Below are 27674 nucleotides of genomic sequence, written 5' to 3'. Positions count from 1 at the left end.
TCCTTGTCCAAGGTCAAGAGCCTCAGTGGCAGAGCATGGAGCAAAGCCCAGGCATCTTGTGTTCCCCATATAGAAATCAGGTTGTGTTTTATACCCACCACTCATCTGACCCAGTTATCTCAGCATTATGTACTCTGTTACTTTCAATGACATGCCAGTATCTCCCTGAAACACATCTGTTTTCATTAAAGACGGCAAAAATGAAGCGGGAACGCTGCTATTCAGATAAGATGTTCAAACCGCCTTTGGATTTCTGTGGCCCATTTCACTGCTCACTTGTGACGGATCTCTCCGTGCCTCACAGATGGATTTCACAACCACCACGCACACAGTCCCCACGTGCAGTCCTGTGGAGATGCTTCCTCCCCATGTCCCCACACTGCAGCTTTCTCCAGACCACATTGTACAGCAGCCCAGCCGTGCAGGTCAGGAAATGAATAAGGCGAAAATATTGAGTTTCAACTGGGAATTTAATTAACTGGGATTTGATTTAGATAGTGGATTTCCACTTCTGTGATTAGAAAAGCACTGCGGGGTCTTCAGTGACCAATAGTGATCAAGACTTTGATTTCAGATTTCATCTTGGGAGAGGAGCCCTTGGTAATTTAGCTAGCCCTTAGCAAGAGGCACCCGTGGTTCAGAGGAGGACAGCACCTTCCAGCAGCACTGAGCTCTTGTTGAAAAAAATAACGTCTAACCTCTATCTTGTTGGCAAAACCTGGTTGCTTCTAGCTTGACCTCCACCACAGGGCCCTAAGGAAAGCAGAAACGCTCCTCTGCTTCTAAACAGACCCTTTTGGGCAAGGAGAAAGCCTCCTGTCCCCAGCACTTCTAGTTTAGAGCGAGGCCAAACCCGAATCCAGATTTTCTCCTCCTCTCCAGGTTGTTCCAGTCTTGGGTTTTGCTTTCGCCCCATCTCTGGCTGAGCTGCCAAATTTCACCTCCGTTCAAGCCAGGCCCGGTCAGCGTCTTTCCCATCTCCTGGCTGGAAGAGCATCCCGCAGCGCCGCCTCCCGCTCCCCCACGCCACCCTGGGCTCCCACATTAATTGAATAGTATATTTAAATGCCAGGCCTGGCAGTTTGCTCTAAGTGATTGTAAACTGGGAGTCTTACATAAAAGGAGAGACTGCAAACATAAAATTTTATGGCTTCATACTAGCAATTAGAAGGGGACACAGATATATTTTGGAGCAAAGGTTCCTGCTCCCTCTCTTTAGAGGGTCTTACGTGTTTGCCCGGCGTTCCTGGATGCCTCCCCTCCCTCGGCGGTGTTTTCCTGCCTCGTTGCATGCCGGGCTCTGGCCCTGGGGATGCCCCGGGCAGCGGAGGTGACGGTGGCCGGGCACACCTGGCTGCGAGGGAAGGCGAGCCCGGCGCGGCGGCTGCCGGCAGCTTGGCAGGAGGAGGCGAGCGGCAGCAGATGCAGACTGTCAAACGGAGCAGATGCCTCATTAGCCGCAGCGCCGTGCAGCAACAGCCCAGCAACAGCCCAGCTGTGCAGAGGGGGGCAGCCGGCAGCCCTCGGTTGTGAAATTAAGTTGTTGAGCGCCTGCTCTTGTTCGCCTCTCTCTGCTTCTCCCCGTATCCTTCTCCTCCTTTCCCCGCACCGCTGCCCTCGGCCTGTGCAACAGCTTCTTGCACCATTCCCATCGCATCCCCGTTGCAACCCCCCCAAGCATCCTCCCTTGTTGCATAGAGGGGGAGAGGCGAGGAGAAATGTGATAAATTCCTGTCAACACCCAACAAAATGGGTCCCCCCAGGAGGGGGTGCAGCTTTTCGGGAGCGGTGTTGGGTGGCCGGGGGGGCTTTGGCACTTGAGCTTGTCGTCTCCGACCTCATTTCACCGTGAGCTGGATACTCGAGTGAGAGCCATCGCTCATCAGCTTAAGCAAAGTGTAGTACAAGACAATTCAATTAACGGTGAGTGGAAGTCAATAGCGTGGCGCGGGTTGCGCGGTGCTTCCCCAGCCGGGGGAAATCAAACCGCTGCGCCGGTGCCTGTCGGCCAAGGGCTGCGATCCTGGCGTGGGGGGGAAAGGGATGCAGGAGAGAAAATCTTCTCCTGGAGCATCCTCCGCAGTCAAGAGGCAGGCTTGCCTGCAGAGGGATGCTGGAGCCCGCGTTTCTCCATGGCCACCTGCACCCCAGGTCATCTCCTGGGGTAAAACAGAGGAAACGGGAAGATCTGGATGATGTTACTGATTAGGGGGAACCAGGTGGAGGGACAGAACTCTATTTGTGATGAAGATAGGTAGCGGTGGGGGCACAATCTGCCTTCTCTCTTTACAGACTCACTTCTCTTAACAAACCACTGGCAGTATGCAAGGATCCTCTGATTTCATCTCTGTCCTCGGCCCATCCTTGTGGTGTCCTGTGACTCCCCTGAGCTTCGCGAACAATTCCCCCCTCCAATGTACTTGTAATGCTATTCCCATGTTTCCCGGGGTTTGCTTGTGTTTGACGAAAAGACCTCATCATTCCAGATTTGTCTTGCGTGAGCTATCACAGGATTAGCGAACTGGAAATCTTTCAGAGTTTTCTTTCAGAAGCTAGTCCCTCGGGAGCATCTCTTTAGTAAGTGATTTTTCTGTTCTAGCCCAAGGAATTGGATCCACATCCGGTAGCCAAATTGAATTCATTCGGGCAAGGTTAAGAGCCATTTGATACACTTTTAGATTATGTGAAGGCAGCCATATATATTTCATATTCTGCACTAACTGCTGCACAGTTACCGGGGATGGGCCGGCATAGTGCTTATTGACTGCTCCCCAGTGATCCCGCTGTTACAAATGGATGTTGCTAAACAAGGGAATAGATCCTAAATCTTTCCTGCTGAAAGGTAATGGAAATAAGACAGAGCGATAGGCAAAGGGAATAGCTTGACACTTCATAAAAGGTTGGTGCAGCTGACGGGGTGGTTGTGGGCAGCCGACGAGAGCTTTCCCCTCGGGTGAGGGGGGGGTCTGTTTGCGTTTCTCCCGTTGGCTTGAGCTCTTTCCAAGAGGTCTGCAGGGCTGCGTGGGACCCTTATAGAAAAGTATTGCTGTAGTCAACAGCACGGTACCGAGCATCGCTGCTGTGTTACCATAGTAACACGGCGGTGTTTGGGATCCTGTGTGCGGTACGCTCACCTTTCTGGGCTTGCAGATCGCTGAAGTAAACCGACGTAGGTTTGTATATGCCTATGAGGGAAGGCTGATTTGTGTCAGCCAAGAACAGAGACATGGGTTTGAATAGTAGGACAAATGAGTTTCTCTGTTTTCTTAAGGTAAGCCCATCTATAATCGCAGCGATGCCTGAAATGCTCATGTGCAATCGCCATCTGCTCCCCGCTGGAACAATCTCAAGAGTGGTATCCCCCGGGGCTGGAGCCCTTCTTCTGTGCACTTGGCCTGTTGCAGGAAAAAAGGGAAAAGGAATTGCTCTGAGGTCTGCAGAGCGTTACTGCTCGGGCTGTGGGACATGAATGAAGGCACAGGGGTCTGGGCATCTCTGAGGTAGCATCGATACACCGATCTACAGCCATGGGGAGAGATCTCTCATCAGTGCAGGAGAGTTTATATACGGCACAGGTTTTATCACAAGCCACACTGAGCCTGGCTGATGAAAAAAGGACTTTGAAAAAGCAGCAAGTTATGTTTAGGATAACGGAAAGTCCCTTTTGAAGGATCCTGAGGCAAAGGGCAGTCAAGGCCCATAAAATTCCGCGCTTACTCACGAGTCTTGCCCATCCTCAAGAGCATCAGTCCCATGATGTTCATTTATATTTTCTATAGGCCCAAGCTCCTGGAGTCATGACATGAAGTGAGGAGCTCAGCTTTTCTTGTCTTTTGACTGTTTGGTCTTTACTGTAGCAGGGAAAATTTGGAAAACATAACCTTTACATTATATAGAGCCAGGGAGCAAATAAAAAGGGCGTAGAAGTAGTTTGCTATTTATTTCTATTTCTGAAAAATCTCGTAGTTTCTTTTTTTTGAAAGCACCTCAGTCTCTCATAGCTTTTTCAACTGCTTGGAGTGGAGATGTGTAAATAATGACAGGGTTTGGGCCTTTTTGTGCATCCTCTGAGCTGCTTCTTAAACTGCTAGAAACGAGGCAAACAAGAACTAGGGAAGGGAAGAGATGCCTAGAGATGTGGTGGAGCGCAAGATGAGCACAGATCCTCTTCCAGGAGTGAAGGGAACCGGTGCAATTTGAGAATGCTTGAACCGAACCCTTGTGTCACACGGAGAGAGCTCTTCAAAGCGGGAGATAGCAGAGGAGTGCTCTTCAGCTTTGTGGCAGCAGAAGTGGCTCTAGAAACAGTGTTCGGTGTCAATTCCCACTCCACGTTGTCCACAGGACGTTTCTCAAGGCTGTCCCAGGTGGTTTTGTTAGCCAGAGTCCCAGGAGTCGTAGACTGTGTGGAGTTGGCATCAAGAGACAAAGCAGGGGATGAGAGGGGCAGGTCCTGGCATCGGGAGGGCACAGGGCACTGCCGCGAGTGGCTGCGGATTGCCACGGGAGACGTGACATTTAAGGACCCATTTATCTGTCCTTTGTCAGTAGAAGCCTTCCTCCTCCTCCCCCTTCCCCACCCATGTTCAGCACCCAAACCTCCACTGTGAAATTTAGGGTTTCTTTGATGCTTCCTCGGTGACTAGCGGCGCCTTACAGGTTTGCTGTGCCTCCCCTTCCCCGTGCTGAATCCATGATGCCTCCTCCCATGGGGCTTTCACATCTCGTTCTCCTGGCCACGAACCTGTTTCTCCCCATTTTCCCCATGTATTTACCCTCGTGTTAAAATGGCCATAGGACTGGTAGAGAAAATGGGCAGTCTTCTTCTTGTTTGAACCAGGGAAAAAGCATTCTCCCTATTCACAATCCCTCCTCAAAAAATTCCTCTGTCATCGTTGTTTGGTTTGTTTTTTTAATAAAACAGTTCAAAACTACAAGGTTTTTTTTTATTTTGGTTAGAAATGAGTGCAATCTAGGTAGAAATGTTTTAGCTTGGGGGATTTTCCAACCTAAAAAGAAAAAGCAGAGAAGGATGCGTGGAGGAAACAAAGCTCAAATAACCCAGCGCGATGAATCCCACTGAAATGGGAATTAAACACTGTTCCTTTTCAATCGTTTCCTCAGAGAAGACCAGCCTCTGTGAACAGTTTTGACAAATGTGTTTATATTGTTTGATGGAAATCTTCTAGTCAGTACTAAAATATAATACTGTGGGGCAGGATGGGGAGGAAAAGCTGTACATTTTTCTGTCCTGAAAGCAAATAGCACACGTTAGGATTTACATGGATACAGGCATATCAGGACTTATTGGACAGTAGCCGTAGGTCTTTAATTTAGGATATTTGATGGCTGTGTCTCCAGTAGTGTAAATGCAAGGGAGAGCATTTCCCTGTTGGCATCTGCATAGACCACAGCGATAAATTCAGGATGAAACATCGCACTCATCACTGTGATACCCTAAAGGGACGGCCGGGCACACTGATGGAGAATGATGTCTCGCCAGGCAGGGCTGTGTGCTCCTCACCCCTACTTTCAGCAGCAGAGAGGCATGGGCAGGAGCTGAGCCTGGCAGGAGCCTTGTTTCCTCTCAGAGCCGACCTGAACTCAAAAAAAAAAAAAAAAAAACCAACAAACCCAGTTTTGCTCCTCTTCAGAATTCATCCTTTTTTCCAGGGTCCCAATTTCACATCATTTTGAGGAGGAGGCAGGCTTTGGTGCTGACTCTGGATGTCTCCCTAGGCCAGCTTCAGAGGAGGCTGTGTCATCTCCAACCTTTCAAGGAACCCACAAGGGCTTAATTAAAAACTAAACTCTAGCACCGTTATTCAGATGAGACTGTCGGCTCCTCTGCTGACAGCAGCTCAAACTTGTCACTTCGCTCGTGCTGCAGATCTGTGCTGTAAGGTAGGAAATTTCAGCTGAGAGACAGACCCCGGGCTGGCGTGGGCTGAACCCTTCTGCCGTAATCCTCAGGCTGGCAAGAGCAGGTTGGGGTGACAGCAGCATCCCTGTAAGGTCAGGGAGCAATCAATCAGTGAGACTTCATTAAAAGAAGCATTGAAGGCAGTTGCTTGACAGAGCTAGTCTGCAGAGGTGACACAGACCTGACTCCAATCACTAGTACTTCAGGGAGAAGAAAAATCTGCATTTCCTAATCACGTTACTTGGGCCAGAAGTCTCTTGTTTTCAGCTCCATTCTGGGCATTTGCATGCTTGGAAAGGAAAATGTGATATTAACCATTGCCTCCCATCACTGAGGAGTCAGCAGTGACATAAAGAGGAGTAACTACAGAGAGAGATGGTTTTGGGGGGATGCGAGAGACCCAGAGGAACGCAAAGTCAGCGAATGGCTTAAAAGCAGCATGGAAAATACAGCACATTCGTGCAAAAATTGCTTGCGATTTCCAGCAAAACCAGAAAACGGGTAGTGAAAAGGGGGCCGTTACCTGTGAAACACACTCGCTCCTGTGCGCGGCTGCAGCGGGCGTGCTTCTTGTCTGCGTTGTAGAGGGTGGTAGGCGTGTTCGTGGAGGGCCCAGGCCTGCTCGGTGCGGGCAGTGCCATGGGTGCACGCCGGGAACGTGGGGGATGCCAGTTTGCACGTGCGTTCGCCTCCGTGCCCGTGCACGGTACGGCGGTGACGCGGCACCTGCTGTCCTCCCGCAGGTGGCACGGCGGGAAGGAGCTACCCCATGGAAGAGGCGGTCGTTGCCTGTCTCCTGGGTGAGGAGAAGCAGTTTTAGGGACCGTGACCTCACCGGTAGCCACCATCCTAGAGACCACGGTGGGGTTGTAGAAACCGTGGTGAGGTTGGTCCCTCTCTCGGCCCCGTAAACGCTCTGCTTTGCAGAAGGGTCCTTGTTCCCAGGAGCGTGTAAACAACACTGCGTCCCACCGCCCGCACCAGCAAGGCTTTTATTTGCAAACTCTGGAACCTGTAGAGCAACGGGCAAAAGACACTGAGCTAAGTGTAAAGTGACAGCTAAATTTAGACCGTCTGGGGGAGGAAATAAGGAAAAAAAAAAGACACCAAAAAATGAGGCAGAAACCATTGTGAAAAAATTGCCGTCCTTAAAAAATGAGAGCGAGTGAGAGAAGAAAGGCCAAGAAAGAGATGAAACAGCTAAGGCAGAGAAAATAAAGTGAGAGTTTTATTTACTCCCTCAAAGACCTGAGACCTGCCAGAGGAGCTTTTGAGTAACTGATCTCAGTTTTTCCATTTTGCGGCTGCAGAACCCATGCTCATAGCCAGAGTTCAGTGCCACGCTGTCCTGAGGCACCCTTGGGTGATGCTGGCATAGGCCTGCTGTGCTGGCACCGACCCTGATGTTGGCAAGGGACGGAGGGTTTTGTGAGACTGTGCTGAGACACAGAGACGCTCCCATGGGCAAAACTCGTTCCAAATTGAATTAGGACCGGGAAGGTGGATGCTGCGGCAGGTTGCAGAGCTGCCAAGAGGAATCTCCCATAAATGCAGGGTGGAGACATGGTGATGGTGTACCGCTTCTGCCTGAGGTCCTCAGGAGATGCTGTAGGAGCTGATCCCATCAAGAGGCCACCAGCAGTTCCCACATCCCCCCGATTTCCAGCATACAGTGCCCCAGTGCCGAGCAAATCCCACAACCGCTTGCACAGGGGAGTAGCTGTGGGGAAGTATTTTCTACATTATTTGTTGCTTCAGTGGTGGAAACTAGGCTGGACCTTGCTCAGGTGTTTCCGAAACAAGGGTGGGAAAGGACATCCAGTACAACGTCCTGGTGAATGAGACGGACAAGACGGACACCCAGAGCAGGAAAATCAGCAGTCCTCCCTTGGTGGGTCCTGTCCAGGGTGATGCTGTGTGTGTGCACACACCCGTGCCCCCGCAGCCTGCTGCTACTGCACCTCTCCCCAGGGAGATCCCAGCTGGTCTCTGTGCTCCATCTGCAGCCTTCAGACAGTTGCTGTGAGGGGGAAAAAAAACAAAAGTAAAAAATTGACTTTGAAGGGGGTGGGAAAAATAATTTAAAAAAAAAAAAAAAAAAAAAAGCAGCTCTTCTGGCATCCCATAAATCTCAATTTATTTGTCCCTTTCTTTTTAAACATGCGTGAAGGGAAGTGAAGCCAACGCGTCTCTGCTGAGGAGTGTGTGTGGAGAGCCTCCCTGAGGACTCTTACAACATGGCAGGGGACATTCAAGGCAAGGCGCCTTCATCCCCCAGCCACCTGTGGCAAGGGGAAGGGGATTTGTTGATTTTAATCTGATTTTTTTTTTCCTCAGGCGTTTTTGTGATGGTGTAATTCAGAGTTGGCTTTTGCCCAGGGTGCCCGGTGGATGTGGGGTGCTTGTCAGGCCCGGGTGACAGCTCCTCCAGCCTACTGCTGCTGTTATTCCCCTCTGCCTTGCTGCACAAGGAGTTTCTTGGGGTGGTTGTGGCTGTGTTGGGGGGTGATATTTCAGTGAAACAAGGAGGTAAGGTGGGAGTCACGGCAAGGGAACGAAGCCCAAGGTCCGTGTTACAGAGGACAGATACTGCTTTCCCACCTTGCTGCAAGATACTTTGTGGAAAGAGCGAGTGTCCACCCTTTAAAAGCCCTCGAGGAAGGGTATTAATGTGTATTTTACTGCCAAAGCCGCGTGGTCTCTGGTTTCCACAGTCCCCCAAGTGTGGTGGTTGAGGTTGGTGCTGCCTCGTGGCTGCCTTTCCTCAGGGGGGTATTTCAGTGTACCCCGTCCTGGGTTTGCTTGCAGGCTGCTAGAGTGGAAATACCTCTGGCAACTGAGCCTCTCTTTTTGTGGCTTATTGCTGAAGCAGCAGTGGAGGGGTTTGTTTGAGGTTGGTTTGGGGGTTTGTTGGTTGTTTTTTTTTTTTTTTTTTTGCTGCTTGGAGGAGATGGCTCTGATTTTCCTGAGCTCTCAGCAGGATTTGCGTAGGAGTTTGCCCTTTGTGGCACCTGGATTCGATACACCACGTAGCGGCAGAAAGGTGGGCTTTGGGTCATTCCCAAGCTCAGGTTGTCTTGTGGGATCACAGGAGTTTACTGCAATCACCTCTGTAATCTCTTCAAAGCACGGGCTCCTGTCGAGCATTGCTGGAGCTGCTGTGGTTGCATGGAGCAGGTCCAAGGAGAGCATTGCAGGCTCGTGTGAGCGCAGCTGAGAGCAAGCCATGGGTGCCGCTTCCCACAACCATGAGGACACCAGCCCTTCAGCTGCTCTGCAACATCTCCCATGCGCAGGGTGATGGTGACAGCCTGGCAGCTTTTCCCTCCGCATAGCGGGAGCTGGTGAGGACTGCCTGACATCCCTCTTTCCCTCTCTTCCCATAGCGTTTGTATCCGAGTCTTCATTTTTCCTGGGCTAGGACATTTGCAACTTGTGAGCAGTAGTACAGGAGTAATTACACTCTCCATCACTTTCCCATCAAGAAATAAATGGAAGAAAATCACATCCCAAAGTACCGGCACTGACCTTCATTTCAGAAGGTTAGTCACAGTCAGCTGGGCTATAATCTAGCCCTAAATTTACCCGAGACCTTGCTGTTCCCTCGGGCTTATCATGTGCCGTAGTGTGGGGTAGCTGCCAGTACTTGCGAGGCTGACGGGGGAAGCGCAAGTGCTCTGGCAACCATTTTCTGTAGGAGAAGGTGTCGGTGTGAGGAGAGGCTCGGAGTGGCTTTTTGGGGAGACGGCGGGGAAAGCACACCGTCTGCAGCAGACAGTACCTGCCCGTGTGCTTCACTCTGTTAGTGGCTGAGAGAGCAGGAAGGTACTGGGGTCCCCCTGAGGTCAGACATTTAAAGTTCATTAAACCCGTTCTCTTCTGTGGCCTGGCAGAGCTGTGACGCTGCCCGTATCTCCCTGAAATGTCATCTTCCACTTATGTGGATTTATAAATTTCTTTCCTAGGACTTTCCCTAAGGTGTGATGCTTGACGTTACTTTAAAAGAATATATACTTCCTTTCCTCAGTCTCCCGTCGCTCTGAATGATGAAATTCCTCTGCCAGGGTTGGCAGTACCAAGATAAACCTTAAGAAAGGCCAGTACGTCTGTCCGGTTCCCTTTGTTGTTGCATGTAGATGTGTGCTGCTGCATCGTGCCCTGACAAGTCTCACCAGCTTGCTGCTGACTGCAGGGGTGGGGATAGTCATAAAGCCACAGACTGGTTTGGGAAGGAAGGGACCTTAAAGATCATCTAGTTCCAACCCCTTCCCCCAGCCCAGGGGGCTCCCAGCCCCGTCCAACCTGGCCTTGAACCCTTCCAGGGAGGGGGCACCCACAGCTGCTCTGGGCACCCTGGGCCAGCGCCTCACCCCCCGCACAGGGGAGAATATTCTAGTTCTCCTGCCTCTGGGAATGTGGTCGGCAGTTTGTCTCCCGCCCTGTCACCCGGAGCATTTAAAGCTAGCTGGGGGAATATCTGTTTTAAGGATATAGACTTCAGGATGCCATGGTGTAGTGTCCTGTAGCCCAGGGCAAGCTGCCTTCTCCTCTGGTCTGCTACAATGCTGTGATGGAGGGTGGTCCAGCATTTCTGGATATTCCTTAGGGAAACTCCCAGCCCTCCTGTTACAGAGCATCTCTGTCTCATCCCTTCCGAAGCTGCTCTTGTGTTGTGCAGCCCAAGAGCAGAGTGGGGTGTAGGGTCTGTGTGGAGTGGGCAGCTAGCCTCCATACCCCATCTTTGGTTAGCTGTCCTGCAGGCGAGGGGACATCTCCCCTTGCTCTAGAAAAGGAGCTTCTCTGGGAGGATGCTTAAGGAACACTGAGGTGAAAGACACTGTCTGGATCCCTTCTATCTACAGGTGCATTCGTGGGCCTCACCTGCCCTAACGCAAGAGGCAGGGCAAGAACTGGACCCTGGTGTCTTTATTCTTCCTCTAGACTTGCTCTATGCCTCCCGCTTGCTGTCTTGCGTTCGAAAGATGAAAGGGGAAAAATAGATGGCAATAAGAATTGTGTTCAGCTATTTTATTTAAGTCATAATAATTTCTAATCTAAATGTGCAGGAATTGTATTACATAGCCTAATCAGTCACGTATATTGTACTGCATTTTCAGTTTAGTTAAAAGTAAAAGCCATCTAGAAGGCAGAAATATGCTAAATGAACATCTCTGAGGCTGTGCACCTTTTTTAATAGATAGAACAGCCCTGGTTTCTTAGCTTTGGTGGTTTATGGAAACCAGTCCTGCGGGGTAGGAATGCATCCCTGGGACACTGATGGACTGGTCTGTGGAGTAACAACTTGCTCCAAGTCTAGCTGGAGGAGGTGGGCAACCTTCCGTCCTTGCTGCAGGCAGGGGGTGACGGTATGGTCCCCCATGGAGTACCGCGCAGCCGGAGGGGTTTCCTCGGGCAGCAAGTGTATCTGACAAAGGGTATTTTATCTGGGCAGATTGCAGTGTGTGTGCACGGCCTGAAAAACTGCTCTTCTCCTCCCGCATGAGCCCCGCAGCAGCTCAAGGTGCAGCAGCATCGGTGGGATCCATTCCTCGGCGTTTAGAGCAGGGCTGAGGAAATTGGGGCAGCAAGTTTTCCACTTGTGCCCTTGAGCCTCTCCGTGCTTGTCGTACTTTAATACAGATTGTTGTTTCTCTTCCCACCTCAGGGTGGGGTCCCCTTGGCGAGGGGATTTGCATGCCCAAAGAACGTGGTGGGCGTGATGAGTGGCCTGATGTGCTGCAGGACTCTCCAGTGGGAAGTCCCTGAGCTGGCGAAAGGGAGGAACGCTATTAGGGAAGCTGGAATCCCTCCAGCTTCTCTGATCGTATTGTGTTTGTTCCCTCTGTGTTTGCCAAAAGCACCCTTATTTATTTCATCAGCTAAACGCTGAAAACCAGATGCCTGGCTTCCATCACAGCATTTAATGATGATGATCATTGCTTCCTCTAATGCAGTGTCTTCTAGTGAGGGACGATGCCAAAGCAGCACACAGCTGTTGACCAATGGGTGCCTGTCTGTTTTCTCCAGTATTTTAGGGTACTTATCTATTTTTGTGCTAGGGTTCCTTTTTTTGTTTTTTATTTTTTTTGTTGTTTTTTTGTTTTTTTGTTTGGTTTTTGCTGAATTGCAGGAAGTGCTGAGGTGGAACGTGGCAGCTGTTTAATAGCGCGCAGGAGCCTGGTGAGGCAGATGAGCTTGGGGAGCGAGGAGAACCTTCTGCTCCTCTGTAGTGCTTCACAATGCCTACTGTGTGCTAAAAACGTGCTCCCTGCATCCTCTCAGGAGCAGGAAATGGATGCTGATGCTCTTTCCCTATGAGTAAATAACACAGATGAGGCTGCATGAGGAGTTTTTGGCAGAACCAGGAGGAAAGATGCTTGCTTTAGAGGTTTGTTTATGGTGAAGAGGCGTGCTTTCCTCTTTCTTAAAATGGAATTACCAAGTTGAGCTTGAGAGGACACTAGGTAGGGTGCACACATTAGGTGAGACACAGGCGTTGGGCATGCTGAGATAACCTGGCACAGGAAAGCTGCTCGGACCTTGTATTTACACAGGCATGTACCCGAATGCTCTTCTGAACTGCTCCATTGATCAAGAATATGGATCGAGAACTTGGCTTGAATAAGTTGCTTCATTTTTTCTCCCACCTTCCAGGTAAGGCCCACGTCCTCGCATCCCAAGGTGTTCCGGGATGAGCATGCTCCAGTCGAGACAGGCAAAGGCACTTTGGTCCTGCTGTTCTGAAAGGTGTCAGGAGACTTCTACACTGTCACCAACCTACAGCAAACATATGTGGTTGTTAGATTTAACTGTGATGTTGCTTTCCTTCTGGGAAGTGCTATGTAACTTCTGGAGAGATGTTAAGATAGTTTAAGAGGCAATTAAGAATTTCAGTATTGTTTTGATATTTGTTGAACAAAGTGTTGACACAACACACCAGGCCAGTCAGACCTGTTTTAACTTGCAGTTTAGACTTCAGAAAAGAAAAAAAAACAGTATGAAATTAATTAGCAAATTATTTTGATTATTTTGTTCATTTTTCCAGCAAGGAAGCTACCCACCTGGAAAATACTGTCTGGCTGCAGGCAGGAGCAGAATTTATTTCCTGAGATAAATGAATCTGGGATAAAAGTCCTCTTTATTTTTTCATTTTGGCTGCAAAGGTTGATATGCTTCTGTTCTGCTCTTTGTGCTGAAGATCAAATAAGAAGGAACTTTACATAGGTGTGCCAGTGCCTTTCAAGGAAAAGTTTCTTCCCCTACCCCAACCTTTCCCTCCTAGAAGCAGCACCTCAGACTTGAGATGAGAGCAATATTTAACATTCCTTTAGCAATAATGCCGGCATGACTCTGAATCCCAGCACTGGGACTCTTATTCCGTTCCACGTGTACAGTCTCTGATCTCTCTACCTTGGCCTTGTTTTATTCTCTTTTTTTCTTTCTTTCCTTCCCCATTTCTCTCACGAAGATGGCTTTGTGGAGGAAGCATCGTTTCATTTTCCCGAGGGTCCTGAGAGGGCAGCTGGCAGATCTCATATGCAGGGTGTCAGCTACGTTAAAAGAACACACTCAGATCACTGTAAATCCCTATTTACACATAATAAACATGAGGCTAGAAAACACAGAGGAAATAATACATTATTGATTACAACAATGGTGTGTAATGTCCTTTGAAAGGCAGGTGGTGCATGCCCATCCATCGGCACTCTAATGCACATCTTCCTCCTCCTCCTCGGAAATGCAAGGCGAGTCAGCTGCGCTCTGCCCCACTCCCCTGGCTCGGTGTGGGGAGAAGAGGGGCCAGACCCCCACGAATGGCGAAAGGTGATGTCACAGCCTGATCTTATTAGAAGATCTTTGGAGACAGAGTAGCAAAGTGGGATATTTCTCTGGGCGACCTGAACATAGGGCATGTTTGGATTTTTGTTAAGCAAGCAAACGCTCGAGAGAAATTTTCCTACAAGTGGAACCAGAGCATTCAGATCTCCTCGGCTTCCCCTCTAAGAGCCGGTGGATCTCTCCCATTGTGTTTAGGCTGCACCAGAAGGAGCATTTTGTGTGCAGAATCCCCTGCTCACATCTGTATGTGAGCAAAACTAAAGCGTGGTGCAACATTCGAGGGGTGCAAAGTCAGTGAGCTGGTTTTTGTGTACATGGGTCTGTAGTGATGGAGAAGGATGGCTTACAAGCTCCAACAATACTCTTCTGGCTATGAGTAGTATGCACTCCAAAACGTAGTGTGTGGTGGTTTTTTTCTGTGTGGGGGTTGTGGTTTGGGTTTTTTTGTTTGGTTTGATATTTTTAAAAATGGTGATCAAAAATTCTTGTCAGCTGAGGTGCCTTATCGGCAGCACTGGCCTGGTACTTGTGTTGCGGTGATGGAGAACAGTGTTTTGATGGTTGCTGAACTTGTAGCTGATGATTTCTCCTCTTTCTCAACAGCGGGCACCATCCCTAATCTCCCATGCAATACATGAAGTTCATTCCCTTGTTTTATCTCTGGCTCAGGTTGCAGGAAAGTGAGGTCCTTGAGGCTTGACAGGCAATTGGAATAGGTTTTGTTTGGTTTAAATCAGAGTTCAAACCCAGGCAGGTAATGGAGAGGTTCTCCTCCCCTTGTTCACTTTTAGGGGATTGCAGACCTTGCTGCTCCTTGCAGTGTTGGCTCAAAGGCCAGCTGCCTGGGTCAAAGAATTTCAAGGCACAGCCGTGCTAACAGAAAGAGCATCTTTGTGAAACCCGGATAACTTGAATCAGTAGGTGGGGAAAGCTCCCCTTCCCCTCCCCCCCAGCCGCCCCTGACCTCGGAGCTGAGCTGTTTGCTCACTCGTGTGAACTCTGCAGTGAAAACATATTAAAGTTCCCTTTTCCTGTGGCTTTTTTCCTCCAGGTATTTAATCTTAGTTTACAGATGAAATGTGCAGTGGAGAAAAAGATGCTAATCACACAGTTGCTGCACTCTGCTCCAGCCACTGAAAAATTTATTACCATCTGTCCTGGATTGGACAAGGCTGTGAGCATCAAGACGTTAACATTTTTGAAACAGCAGCAGAGAGACTCGGCATTGTAACAGGGCACGGCGTCAAATCCACGGAGGCCACGCGCAGAGCTTGCTGGAGGGGTTTGGTACAGCAGAGGTTCGCTTTGTAGTCTCTTTGCTAAGGGCAGAGGCAAGAAAAGTCCACATTGTGCTCAAAACTTCCATCACTTGGCTGTAAGTGTCGTCTCAGCAAGTTTCTCTTTTTTTATGGTGGGGGGAGTTTTCTCTTTTTGTCAGCCATTTAGCTAGTCAGCTCGTCCCACTTTTTTTTTTGGCCAGGCATTGAGCTGACTGCTGGTATTTCATTGTCCTGGGTATGTCATTATGAACATCCCTAATGGGTCCCTTCCCTAAGCTGTACGGGGGGCACATGGCTTTATGTGCTCAAGTTCTGCCAGGCTTTTATAAAACCAGAGCAGAAGGTGAGGTCAGAAATAAGACCAGAAACGAGATTTCTCAGGCTCCCAAAGAAAGGTGTTTGGCTGCGCAGCTTTCTGAGCATGCCGTAATATCAAACTTTCTTAGAAGCAAAGTGTTTTGATTTTTGGCCTCTCTCTGCCCTCAGTGTATTATTGGACTTGCAGTTCACAAGTACTCAAACTACAGCTCCTGTGATGCATCTTAAATATGTGATTTGATATATGAGTTGTGCTTGGCTTTTTGCAAGAGCTATGTTTCTCCCTGGCAAGCTCTTCCCGTAACTGTACTTTCCCTCCAGCACCAGCAAGACCAGCTGAATCTTGGAGCACGCAACGGTTTCATCAAGTACCTCTCCCGTGGCTGTGTTTGCATGTGTTTCTTCTTCTTTTTTAAAAGAACTCAAACTATTTCTGTAAAACCTCACACCTTGAAAACCCAAAAATTGCTGAGCAAGGAAATAATTGTCAGCGGTGCAAGGAGTACTTGTGCCTCTCCTGCAGCAATTAGCAAACCTAAAGCAGGCTTGGCTGTCTTTCCAATTAAACTCTGGCAAGCTGGAATACATGATGTGATAATGAAGCAGAGAGTTTTGGAGCTACTCTGCTTGCTATTTTGAGGATATGGGAGCTTTAGGCTGTCTGGCTGAAAGTAAGCCATTGAAAGTAATGGGCTGGACGATCTCACCCCATTACTTTTAATGGTACTGAGAGAGCGCGCGCTCGGGAGCAGCGCGCTGACACTGGGGGAAGCAGGGGAGCTGTTTTCACATATCATTCAAGTTATGGCCAACACTGGGAAAATGGCCCCCTGGCAGTGGAAGCCAAGCTGCTTGCAATAAGTTACAGGGTTTGGCAGCAGATACGAGGAGTAGTAGCAGGGAGGGTACATAAAGGCATATATTGGCCTCGGCTGTGAGCTGGGGCTTAATTTGGTCGAGGCGTGTCGTGAGGGGTGTGTAAGAGATCCCTGCTGCTTTGTGGGTGTTTGGGGCTGCGTAAGGGCACCTCCCTTGTACGGCTCTTCCCTGGTTGACCGTCCTACCCCTTGGCTGTGATAATTGCATCTGTAGAGGTGGAGGAAGTATCTGAACGTTGTGGGAACCGTTTTTGCCGAAGCTGGTGAGCGCCGCCAGCAAAGCGTTTGCAGCGTGACGATCCAGCCGGCGGGACCAGCTGCAGAAATAGCGAGTTTTCAGGTCAGTCAGGAAACTGGTAGTGCTCTAAAAGGGGAGTGGGGGATGGTCATGAGACAAAGTAAATACTGCAGGAGTTAGGCTGAATGCTGCAACCAAGTGTCTTCTCTGGACCCAGACAAGGTGACTGGTGCCGGCTCAACCAGAAATAGCACAGCCTGCAGCCGCTGCTGTAGCGGGATGTCTGCATGACCTAGCAGTGCAGGTGATGGATTTGTTTCTCGTGGTGGGACTGAATCTGCTGCCGCTGGGACATTGAAGGAACGTGGTCCAGACAGGGCAGCAATCAGCCTCCCACCGCCTGAAATGTGCCCACTCACTTTCCTTTCTCCTACTGCTGAGCGTGGCCAAAGCCCTCCCTGCCAGCACACTGTAGAGCTTCAATACCTCAATCAAAGCAGCCTTCCTGCAGAAAGGGATGGAAATGTAATGATTAGATAACCCCCTTAAATCTCGTGGCTTTCTCCCGTTTCCTATAATTGGTGCCTTGTTCGCTGGCAGCGGGTAGGGACCTTTTTTCCCGACGCCCTTCCATCTCAGCACTGCACGCTCTTCGAGCGACTTTTAACAGAAGGGCAAGGGCGGGGACTGCAGCAAACGCACCTCCAACTGGGATTAATCTTGAATTTGCTGCCCCCTCGGCCAAGTTACTCATCCGTGATGGTTTGATAACACTACCATGAGTGAGATTCCCCAAGCTATTTAGGTGCCTCAGCTGCCATTCAAATTGATGGGAGGTTTAAATAGCTAAGGAGGAAATAAAGATTAACCTGTGTCCGTGGGTCTGGCCCAAGATGACTTGTCCACATCACTGGTCTCCTTCAGTTTGGGACTGGTCGTTGGCCCAAGAGGCGATGGCCTAGCATGGACTGGTGCTGCACAGCAGGTCTCCTACCCCCTTCTCACCTCGCAAGCGGGAAGGCGGCTTAAAGAGTTTGCTGAAATTGTTGAGAGTTGGCAAGGAGGGGAAAAATAAAATAGAAGCTGAAGATCAGAAATTTAAAAGAAAAGCCTCAGATGTGCAAGAATTGCAGCCGTGCTGTGAGGTAACCGGCAAATACAATTTAATTATAAGATACAAAGAAGTAATGGCGTCTGCGAGGCTGGAGCATGATTTCCCAGTAATAGAAAGACTGCAGGGTTCCCTGCCGCTGACTGTCGTGTCATCTTCAAATGAGAGCACGACTGTGCTTCAATGCTTTCCCTGCCTCCAGAGGGGATTAAAAGGCCACAGCTCCTCGGTCCTGGAGGAGCCAGGGCAGTTGTCGAGGGTGTCCAGCATGTGAAGGTTGTGGAGCAGCTTGGCCATGGGCTTTGCAGGATTTGAGGCAGGAGGAGCTGATGGACCCGGGTCAGATGGGCTTGAAGGCAGTGACCGTGATTTCCTAGGTCAGGCAGAGGATACTGTGTTTGCTGGATGTTTCCAAGAGCAGAACTGGTTTGTGATTTCCTGTACTGTCTTTCTGCCTTGCTAGACTTGTAAAACGGATGGCTTAGCCAGAAGCAATTTCAAGGCAGGAGGTGTGAGAAGCCGTTGTTGATCCAGGGCCCTACAGTAGATGTGACCTTTACAGTGCTGTGGTTTTATTCTGATTTTTTCTTTTTATCTCCAGAGTGTCCACAATCTGTCAGAGCAGCATTGCAAAGCGTTTCCATTGCCCCATTCTCCTTACAGTTGAGCAGAGGTGTTATGGGGGTAGTCTGGGTGGGGTATGAGGCTGGTACACCTCTTGATTTAGGCAGCTTGCTAGACCTGCATGTAAATGTGTCTCTGCCTGTGCCAGGGGAGCACAGAATTTGTTATTTATTCCAACGTGATATGCTCCCACCAGGCTTCAGGATAATGTCATGCTGTGTGTGTGGCTAATGTTGCTTGGATTGCAATGGGATGTGCAGGGGTCCTACAGCAGGAGCAAGGAACAGTGCGGTGGCTTCTGATGAAATGAGAAACCAGAGCATTTGGTGATGAAGTCAGGACTTAAGACAAACCACTGTGTTCTTAAGGAAACAAAATACGTGGATCTAGTACCTTTCTCTCTCAGTTTTGTTCTGAGCTTTTTCATTCACATTTTAGACCATCTCGGAGTGGAACAGCCCCTCCCGTAGAAAGCCCCCCCGGGTATGTGGGAGCACACCCTGACGCCAGCGCAGGCACTGGCGATGGAGCAGGAAGGCTCGCCCCAGCTTAGACTGGCCCAATCCACCTTCCAAAAACCCCTCCCCTTGCAGCCCCCCCTATTTCACTCAGTCCCCATGTGCTGCGGCGTCTGGGGCTTTCGCAGTCTCTGAGGCACGTCTTCATAAAGGCGTTCGGATTCCCTGGAGAATTTGTTCCATTAAGCGCCATGGAAGGGGTGCTGCGGAAAGGTGTGTTGGGTTTCATATGTGTCCTCCACCCTTTCGTCTCTGGTGGGACAGTGTCACTTTTCTGCTTACACGGAGTTCAAGACGCAGCTCCTGGTTTGGGGAGGGGCTGGAAGGTGAAGATGGCTGGACAGGGAGAAACAAGTAATGCCGCGTCGGTGACACCGGCAGACCTCGTCAGGCAGCTCCCCAAGTGACTGCCAGCTCGGGTCTGAGCTGCCAAGCGAAGCGTGGGGTAAGTGACAGACAGCCCAGGGCCATCCAGGCCCTCAGCGTGTGAGAAAAAAACGCCGGGGGGAGGCAGAGTGGACAGACAGGGCGAGGGACAAGGCTCAAACTGAGCTGTGTCGGCTGGCACCTGGAGCGCGACCAAGGCAGATGTGCCCATCACCCTGGTTGTCCTTGGAGTCAGCGAGCCTGGTCTCACCAGTCCACATCTCCTGGTGGGACGATGGGGACGGCGACGTGTCGTGGTTTCAGGGGCTGACCTGGGGAAGCGTCAAGGAAAGCGTGGGGGATGTGTGGGGAGGGACTCGCATATTGCTTAAATTTCTCTCGAAGCCTTGTTCCTGACCTTCCTGCAGCAGCTTGCTGCTTTGAAACAGGAGTTGCGTTTTGTGGCTTGAATGGAGCAGCACGTACAATGGTCTGTAGTCAAAAGCAGATTCAATCCCCGGGAAGCCCTTGAAGTCCAGGTCAAATCCACCAGCGAGGTGAATTGGCCGTAGCCCCACCGAACAATACAGACATCTTCCCAGGGAGGGTCCGAGCTCCAGGGCTGCAGCAAGCCGAGGAGCTTCAGAGGGTCTGAGCTAAGCGAGATGAAAGTGGCAACAGGATAGCAGCTCTTGCAAAATACATGTAAATTGGGGAGAAATGCTTGAGTATGCCTGCTCGCTGTGAGATTGTAAAATGAAACGTTGACCCCGCAGGGGTGGAGAGGGCCTGGAGGTGTTGCTGTGGACAATGGGCTGCACACCTCTTCTTGGTGAAGCCTTCAGAAGCAGGGTGTGAGGAGAGCAAGTGGTAACCCGAAGTCGCGGGTGTCTGTTTTGTGCCGGTACTGCCCAAGAATTAATGATTGTGAGCCACCCCGCCAGCCTTTTCCAGTGCCGCCGTGTGGTTTTGGCAAGGTGATGTGGAAGTCTCTGCCTGCGCTGGTTATCTGACCACAGAGCTCTCACCAGTGCAAACGGGAGTCAGCTTGTTATTGTTAGTGGGGAAGAGAACTGACTCTGTTTCTACATAACCTTTTATTTGTTTTCCTTTTAAATAAAACAAACACTGTGAAAGGTACGACTTTTGCAAGGGGAAATATAGGAAAAATACTTTTCCTGCATGTAAGGTGCAGTTAAGCTGTGGAAATTGCTGCCCCAAGACTTTAGTAAAGTATTTCAGATTATTTGACTAGTGTAAACGTGTACCTGTGCATACAAAGGGATGAAAGCTGTTTATGCAAGATGGTTCAAGTACTGAAGGCCGCCTTACACTGGGGTAAATTGTTTTTCCTACAGCAGCTCCTTCAGGCTTCTTTATTCCAGGGGAAGGGGAAAAAAAAATAATAATCCTAAGAATGACTGGATTTGAGAATTGTGAGGATTCTTCTTCGCTTGCTGGATGCTCCCTAAGTAGGACATGTTTGTAAGAGGTTCAGAAAAAGTGCACCAGCCGTGGAGGGCTGGGGAGGAGAGTGGGGAATACAGAGAGATTCAATGTACTGAACTTTAGGGACCAAAGGCTCTGTGTTGCCACTAGAGAAAAAAAGCTCTTCAAAACACTTCAGTGCTGAGTTACAACTTGGAGGTGCTTCTTTTCCCTTCGTTAGCCAGGGAACACAGGGAAATAATTCTCTTTGCTCAGCAGCATGAGTCCCTCTTCTTTCCCCTTCTGCCAGTTGTGTTTCCTGCCAAGAAGCAACTTTTCATTGTCTGGTACCGGAGCAGAGCTCATTCTCGGGGAGAGCTGCTTGCTGTGTGGTTTCTCTAGTCGTCACCTTGAAGCTTTTGGTGCTGATGCCTTTGAAGGCATCTTGAAGAGATGGATGCCAGTGTACCACTATATTTCAAGGCATGTGCCTGTCCAAAGCTGTTTGTCCTGGAGAACCTCCTCCTGGGTCATGGAGAGCTCTGTTTTTTCATGTGGTTGAAACAGACTCAGTGAAAATAAGCACACCCAAGTTTTCCTGTAATTTTCCATTACGGTTTTTAATCCAAAAGAAGGTTTGGTAGAAGTTTTAAGGACCCTCTAGAGCTTCACCCTTCGGCACCAGAGATTCCCCCTAGGGAAAACAGCATTGGGGTAGGCTTGTTTTGGTGATGCTGCTGTTTCCGAGCTGCAGATGTGTGCCTCCCCAGCATTGTTTAAGGCAAATTTAAGTCTTAACAGTGGTACTTCACAGGGTTTCAACTTCAGGGAGTTTTCAGTTGCCATGCAGAGTTGAGCTGTCCTCTCCAAGGTGGTCTTCACCCCTCTGCAGTGGCAAGAGAGGAGACTTTGCCACTCCAAAGTCTTCAACCAGAACGGTCTCCTGACCAGGGGCTTGCTTTCTGCAAGCTCTGCTGTATGTGCCTTCTCTCATTAATACGAACAGGACTTCCAGGTCTGTGAACCGCCAGAGAATAGCCCTTCTGCGCAGCTGCATTTTACATCTCGGAGCAATGAGCTGGCAAACACCTCTGCTCCATCTGTTTTCCTTCATTGATGGATTCTTTAAAGTCAGATTGTGGTCCCACAGGGGCACACTCAACTAATCCTCTGCTTTTAAGATTTTATTTGTGCAATAAATGGATGACAAGGTGGTTTGCAAGTACATAACACAATAAATGGGTTTTATAAATGCAACTTTTCTGCAGAGCACTATAGAATAAAATACAATATCACTACAGCATTTAACACTGATCTCTGGTTCATTCATATTTCAAACAGTAATGTGCCCATTTTCTCATCTGGGAAGCCTCTTAGGTTTTTTAATACATTTTTATAAATTAACCGGGCACAGATTTAATAATAACTTGCATTTGTATAGCTTTTTTCGTCTCCGAGGATCTTGGATTGCTCTGCAGACTTAACGGTGTAATATCGAAATTACGTGCCGGAGGATCCATTTGCTCTCTGCCGAAGTAGAGCAGTAGTTTGGATTGCTCAGCAGTGCTCCTGGATGCAAACGACGTCGAGGGAGGGAGCTTGAATCCAGCACTCCCAGCAGGAGGAGAACTTGGAGGGGAAGGATGCAGCTCGCTTTATGGGTGCCCAGAGAAAAGTCCTCTGAAAAAGAGGTCACGGGGGGGGGTGTTTAGGAAATCTGCACGAGAGAAACAAGAAGGTGACTGAGTCTGGAAACCAGGATGCTGAAAAACAAAGAAGAAAACGCTCCTTCGCCCATTTCTTGTAACTTTTGGGATGCGTTGTCCCTAGACACAGTGAAGCCAAGAGCATGGAGAGACTCGAAAGACGGGGCTTTTCTGTGCAGAATGAGCTTCTTTAGCAAGATATCCAACAGCAGATAACTTTATCCACCAGGACAGGAAACTTCTAAGCAGAAGCATTAGGTTTCTCAATCAAAAGTATTTAATTGATTGGAAAATTGGATTTGGTGATGTAGGATCTTCTCACATCACCCTTGCTGGACAACGTGGAAACAAAGCGGAAGGTGTTGAGCTTCTCTCCTTGGAGACTTTCATGCTCTTTCAAGAGCTCCCACCCAAGTTTTTTGTTTCTATGACCCCCAGGTGAGATGGGATTTTTCCAACCCTCTGTCTTTCCCAGCCACCATGTTTTGGCATCGCTGACACTAGAATATCTGGCATCGAGGTTGCCCATTCCCCATCCTGGAAAGAAAAAGTTTAGAATGAAACTCATGCGTGTAACATGCAATTAGAAAAAATATTTACGGATAGCAAATTGCCATCTCTGTAGAAGGAAAACATGAGAAAATGGAAACGTGATATTTATGTTAATACAAAGTTTTTAAAATTTAATTTGAGACCAGCTGTTTCTGCTTCTCTTATAAGAGCTTAATTGGTATATAATAGCATAGTTAATTAAATACAAATCAATAGTTTAAAACAGCTAATTGATATTTAATATGTATGGGAAAATATAACTTAGTTGTAATATAATTAACTCAATATTAAATAAGCAATGGAATTGCAATTATGCCTTTACAATGATTATAAAGTTTATCGTTCTTTAATAAACTTGCAATTAGACAGGATGAGCTGAAAAATTATTAAACAGGTATTATTGGGCAATTAAACATTTATTATCATTCCTGGTGGAATACAGCTACACAATAGTACACATTATGATTGTGTTAATAAACCTTTATTACCGCTTTGCAGCTTTAGCCTTTACTGCACCGGTTGATCAGAAATTTAGTTCCCTTCCTGAGTTGTGGGTGGAGGAATTGCCTTGAAAAATTGAGTAAGGAAATCTCAAATTATGGGAGAGTAGTTTGGGCCAGCAAAGAGAAATCTTTCTTTCAGAGGAAACTTGCCCTGTCAGTGCATAAAGATCCCTTTCTAGAAGATCCTGAACTCTTGTTTCTTTTAGTTGGCTTTTGCTTCATCGTCACTGCCTGCCACTAATCACTACAATGTGTGGTTTGAACTTGTTCACGCTTTGTCTGAGTGGCTCTTCTGCAAGTTTTGAGGTGAATTAATGCAGGTACTTTTGAGGGAGTCAAGGCATGCTTCCACCATATATTTTCCAAACAAGATACTTAAGTTCACACTTCCTCAAAGCACCTGGGATGCTAAACTTCAAGCGTAGCTAGTTTTGCTCTGCTGGAAAAAATCAGTTGTCATTGCAAGGAAATGGATGAGACTTGTTTTGGGGGTGGGAGACATGTGTGGGTTAAAATGTTCTGTTTTCAGTAGTTTCTCAGTAGCCCCCCTAAAGCCAAAACATTTAAATGCTGGGTATCTGCTTAACTGTTTTAGCTTTAGGTAGCCAGTAAAAGCCATGAAGTGGTGAGACATCCTTCGGCATCAGAGTCATCTTGAAGTATTTTACCCTTTTAAAGGCCCACTCAAGTACTTAAAGGTGCCTTTAGCGATAAAGATTTTTGCATGTTCTCACAAAATTATGGTATGAATTATTATAATGGATTGCTGTTGTATAGCTCCTTTCATCATGGATATCAAAGTGTTTTATAAGCATTAATTATTGCACCCCTCAGGGAGGCCAACGGAGGATAGACACCCATACTGGTGCGTGCTGATCCAGACTCCAGACGGCTAATAACCCCGATTTCGCCTGGGTCCAGCCCACGTTGCTCAGCCCTGACAATCCCTCCCTGCTCTAAGGGCTAAATTGTGACTGGGACCCTCTTGGGTAGCACAGCCGTTGCCTTGGGCCGTAGCCCCTTGCGACAGACCCTAAAGCACGACCCCCTCCTTGGGAGCATTTTGCTTCGCTGGATGCCTGAGCGATGGGCTGTTCATCCCCCAAGTAGGCTGCAGCTATTGCTGCCTCCAGCACTGCTTGGTTCAGGATGCTCCTGCTGACGTTTGTGGTCGTGGTCCGCGGAGAACGTGGCAGCCCCTGTCACTCCAGGGCTGCGTGCTCAGGAAAAACCCAGCCGGCATCCACAAACAGCCCCACGTGTGCACGCGGGGATGTGCGATGCGGGTCTGAATTAGTAAGATAGGAACGCTGGCTTGCTCAGCTCCACTGTGGGCTGCGCTGCCTTGTGTGATGCTAATCTAATTGTGTTGTTTTAATTACGCTTTGATACCTTGGTGCTTGTTGAAGGCTCAGTAGGAATCGATGCAGTTTTGCTTTCCTATCAATAAAGACGTAAATGCCCGTTTCGCAGGCACGGTGTAAATGGCCCTGGAGGCCTGGGAGGCTCACAGCCGTCCGGCCACGTGCACCGTGTCCGTTCTCACAAGTGGTGTGAAAACCCCGCTCAAAGTTCAGCAAGTTCTTCTCAATTCTAGTTAAAGGACAGTGCTGAGGGACGCAACTTGTGCTGAACGTCCTTCAGCTAAAACCGGCAGCAGTCAGGAGTGTTGGGGTCACTTAGCGCTGGGCGAGTCAACACCTTTCGTGGGGTACCTGTGGTTGTTTTGTACTCTGTGCAGGTCGTGGTAGATCGTGTTGCCTCTATACTGTGGAGCAAGAGGGCTGGTTTCCATGTTTGCCTCCCAGAAGGCAGATGGTTGCTGTTTACCCCTTCCTGTTAATTAGGACTCTGATTCAAGAAGCCGCTGAGGAAGTGGCTAGTTATTTGCCTTGATTTGTCTAATCTTTAGACATCTACCTCTGAGTTAGTCACCACCTTCTCTGGCCAACGCGAGAGTTGCAAGCACCCCCAAAGCCATCCTGGGTAGGTGAAGTGAGTCACTGTCTGGAGGTTTCTCTCTGAGGCATTACCTTAAGTGGCAATGTGGATTTAAGGGAGCAATTAAATTTCAGCTTACTCTAAGCATCTCAAGAGACTTGCGTTTGTCTGAGCACCCACTTCAGTGGGATTGGATGTGTGATTTATTTTAGATAGTCGCTGATATCCTCCCTGGTGGGAGCCTTGGGACCGGGAGCTGTTGGTCCTTCGCCTCTTGCAAGGTGGAGCCCTATTTAATGTTAGAGAAAGTGCTTTAACTTGCGTGTACCCTGAGTGTCCTGGGGTCAAAAGCTGTCTGTTTTTCCTGGGTTTAGGCTCTGATTCTGCCTCATGATGTGCACAAGAGGAGGATGCTAACCTCTCTGCCAGCATGCCATGGCAACTAGCAATATTAGGGGGGGATACTGTATATCTGGGTATATACCCGTATAAATTTGGCTGTCTTCCCTGCACATCACATCACACTGCAGTGAGTGACTTTCCTCTTCCTCTGGACACGGTCCAGACCTGCAATTCAAACCCAAGTTTGCATCCTGGTACTAAGAGCCCAGGCTGCCAGGCAGCGCTCGCTCCGCTCTAAAGCTCTGCTCTCAACCCTCCCGCTTCGCTGCCTTCCCCTCCTGCATGCAGCACAACTTCATGACAATCCCGAGCACTCCTTCCTCGGCGGGGGGGGGGGGGGGGAGGGCTCGAAAGAGTCCGCAGCCACATTAAGTAAACATCAAAGGGGCTTTGATCAGCAGGGCTCTGCAGAGCACAGAAGCCCCCGAGGAGCTCTGCAGGTCCGCAGGCAGCATCAGGGACATGGTACCTTAATTTTCTCCACTGCGACGTGGGAGAATCTGTTTGAAGAACTAGAGCTTTTTGCCACTCGGAGAGGCGCACGGGGAGAGCACGCATGCACGCAGCCTGCTTCTGGAGAACCCCATGTTCAGATCTCTCTCTGTTACCGATAGTCAGAAAGCCCCATTAAGAAATCGAGGCATCAAAGGCGTGCGCCTCCTCAGGCTCTGGTGCTTTACTGCTTGTAGGGTCACTTGCTTGCTTCCAAAGAGCACGATGCCTCAAGTCAGACTTCTCTTCCCTTCTGAGGGCCGTTTCCCATTTTGCTTCGCTGCTGCTAAGGGAGGAAGGGATTAAAAGAGTCCACATTGCTGCAGCACTCGGATGCGGAGGAAGAGGCAGCTCGTTCCCTCTGCTTGGTGTAGAGGAGCGCTGAAGAAACAGGCAAGGGAGGGGATGGCGACCCTCTTGTCTCTAGACAGCCGGGGCTGAGCGGAGCAGCACAGCAGCAGCTGGGAGCGGTGGGTTTGGGACCCCCAGCCAAGTCCAGCTCTGTGGGGCTGACCAAAGGCTTCAGTGAGGCGCCTGCCACGCTGGTGCTTTACGGAGCTGCTCTCTGCAGCATCGCCCCCGTGCTTGCTCTTGTCCCCAGCCTAGTCTTCTAACATCCCTCTCTCTTCTCTTGCAGAACTGGGGCTCCCAGGAAGAGGATGCTGCCTAGTACTGGGGTTCATGTACAAGGAGAAGTACCGCAGGATGACTGAAGGTGAGCAGTTCCCTCACCTCCCGTTCTTCCTTCCTCTTCAGCAATCTCATTACAAGGGATGTGGATGCGCTCCTGCTAGGAATGTGCTAGGTTCTTGTTCACACCGAGGAGAAAATCCTGCTTCCCCCGTGATCTACGAAACATCTTAGCGGGCACGAATGTGGGAGGCGCCCTGCATGAAGCTGCAAGAGAAGAGCTGGAACTTTTTAGTTCCGTACATCCAAAACTCACTGTCTTTTCCTACGGTTGTCGCATGGGAAGCTCTTCCAGCAATTGCTGCATCTGGTCTTTTCGTTCTAGTTGGGTGGTGGTGCCTTACTGTGACACCTCAGAGTCCCGAATTCCAGTGCCTTTGCACCTCTCAGAGGTGCTGGTCTGTTGCTCATCAAACCCCTGCACTCTAGCAGAGATCTCGCTAAAATTTCCCTATTTTATATTCTAGTCATCCCTCAAGTACTTTATAAGCATTGATTAACCCATAGAAATATCATAAATAATTACGAACCATGATAACTAAACAAAAACTATTTATGCTCAGAAGATTTGGCATCCTTGCTTCTGGTAACTTCGTTGCTTGGCTTCTTCTTCTGGAGCGAACGCTGGTGCAGCACCATCTGATTAATGCTGGATGAGAGAAAGATTAAAGGTCCCAGAACCCTGGGAGGTGGGAGGGTCCTGGGGGTGTGTCGAGGAGAGTTTGGCTGCTGTGAGGTTACTCTGGGGACTGCAAATGCGAACCAAACATGGATGTAATCCTTTTTGGGGGCTTTGATTGGAAATCATTTGGACAAAGGGTGTGATCGCTTGCCCCCCGGTGCTTCCTTTTGGTTGCGTGGGATG

At 49.2% G+C, this 27674-nt stretch overlaps 1 protein-coding gene across 4 annotated transcripts in view; it reads left to right on the top strand.

Annotated features, from left to right (window-relative positions):
* KIRREL3 (kirre like nephrin family adhesion molecule 3) overlaps window positions 1-27674 on the top strand; it is a 334179-nt gene that overhangs the window by 186402 nt on the left and 120103 nt on the right. For 3 of the 4 annotated variants that reach the window (XM_042800433.1, XM_042800432.1, XM_042800435.1), the window contains exon 2: window positions 26757-26834. The exons of the other annotated variant lie outside the window; for it this stretch is intronic. In XM_042800433.1, coding sequence (XP_042656367.1) covers window positions 26757-26834 — 78 coding nt within the window. The remainder of the gene's footprint in view (window positions 1-26756; window positions 26835-27674) is intronic. 4 annotated transcript variants of the gene reach the window in all.

Source organism: Tyto alba, unplaced genomic scaffold, assembly GCF_018691265.1.
Source record: "Tyto alba isolate M040663 unplaced genomic scaffold, T.alba_DEE_v4.0 Super-Scaffold_32, whole genome shotgun sequence".
In the NCBI taxonomy this organism is placed as follows: domain Eukaryota; kingdom Metazoa; phylum Chordata; class Aves; order Strigiformes; family Tytonidae; genus Tyto; species Tyto alba.
This window is presented reverse-complemented; position numbering and strand designations above follow the sequence as displayed.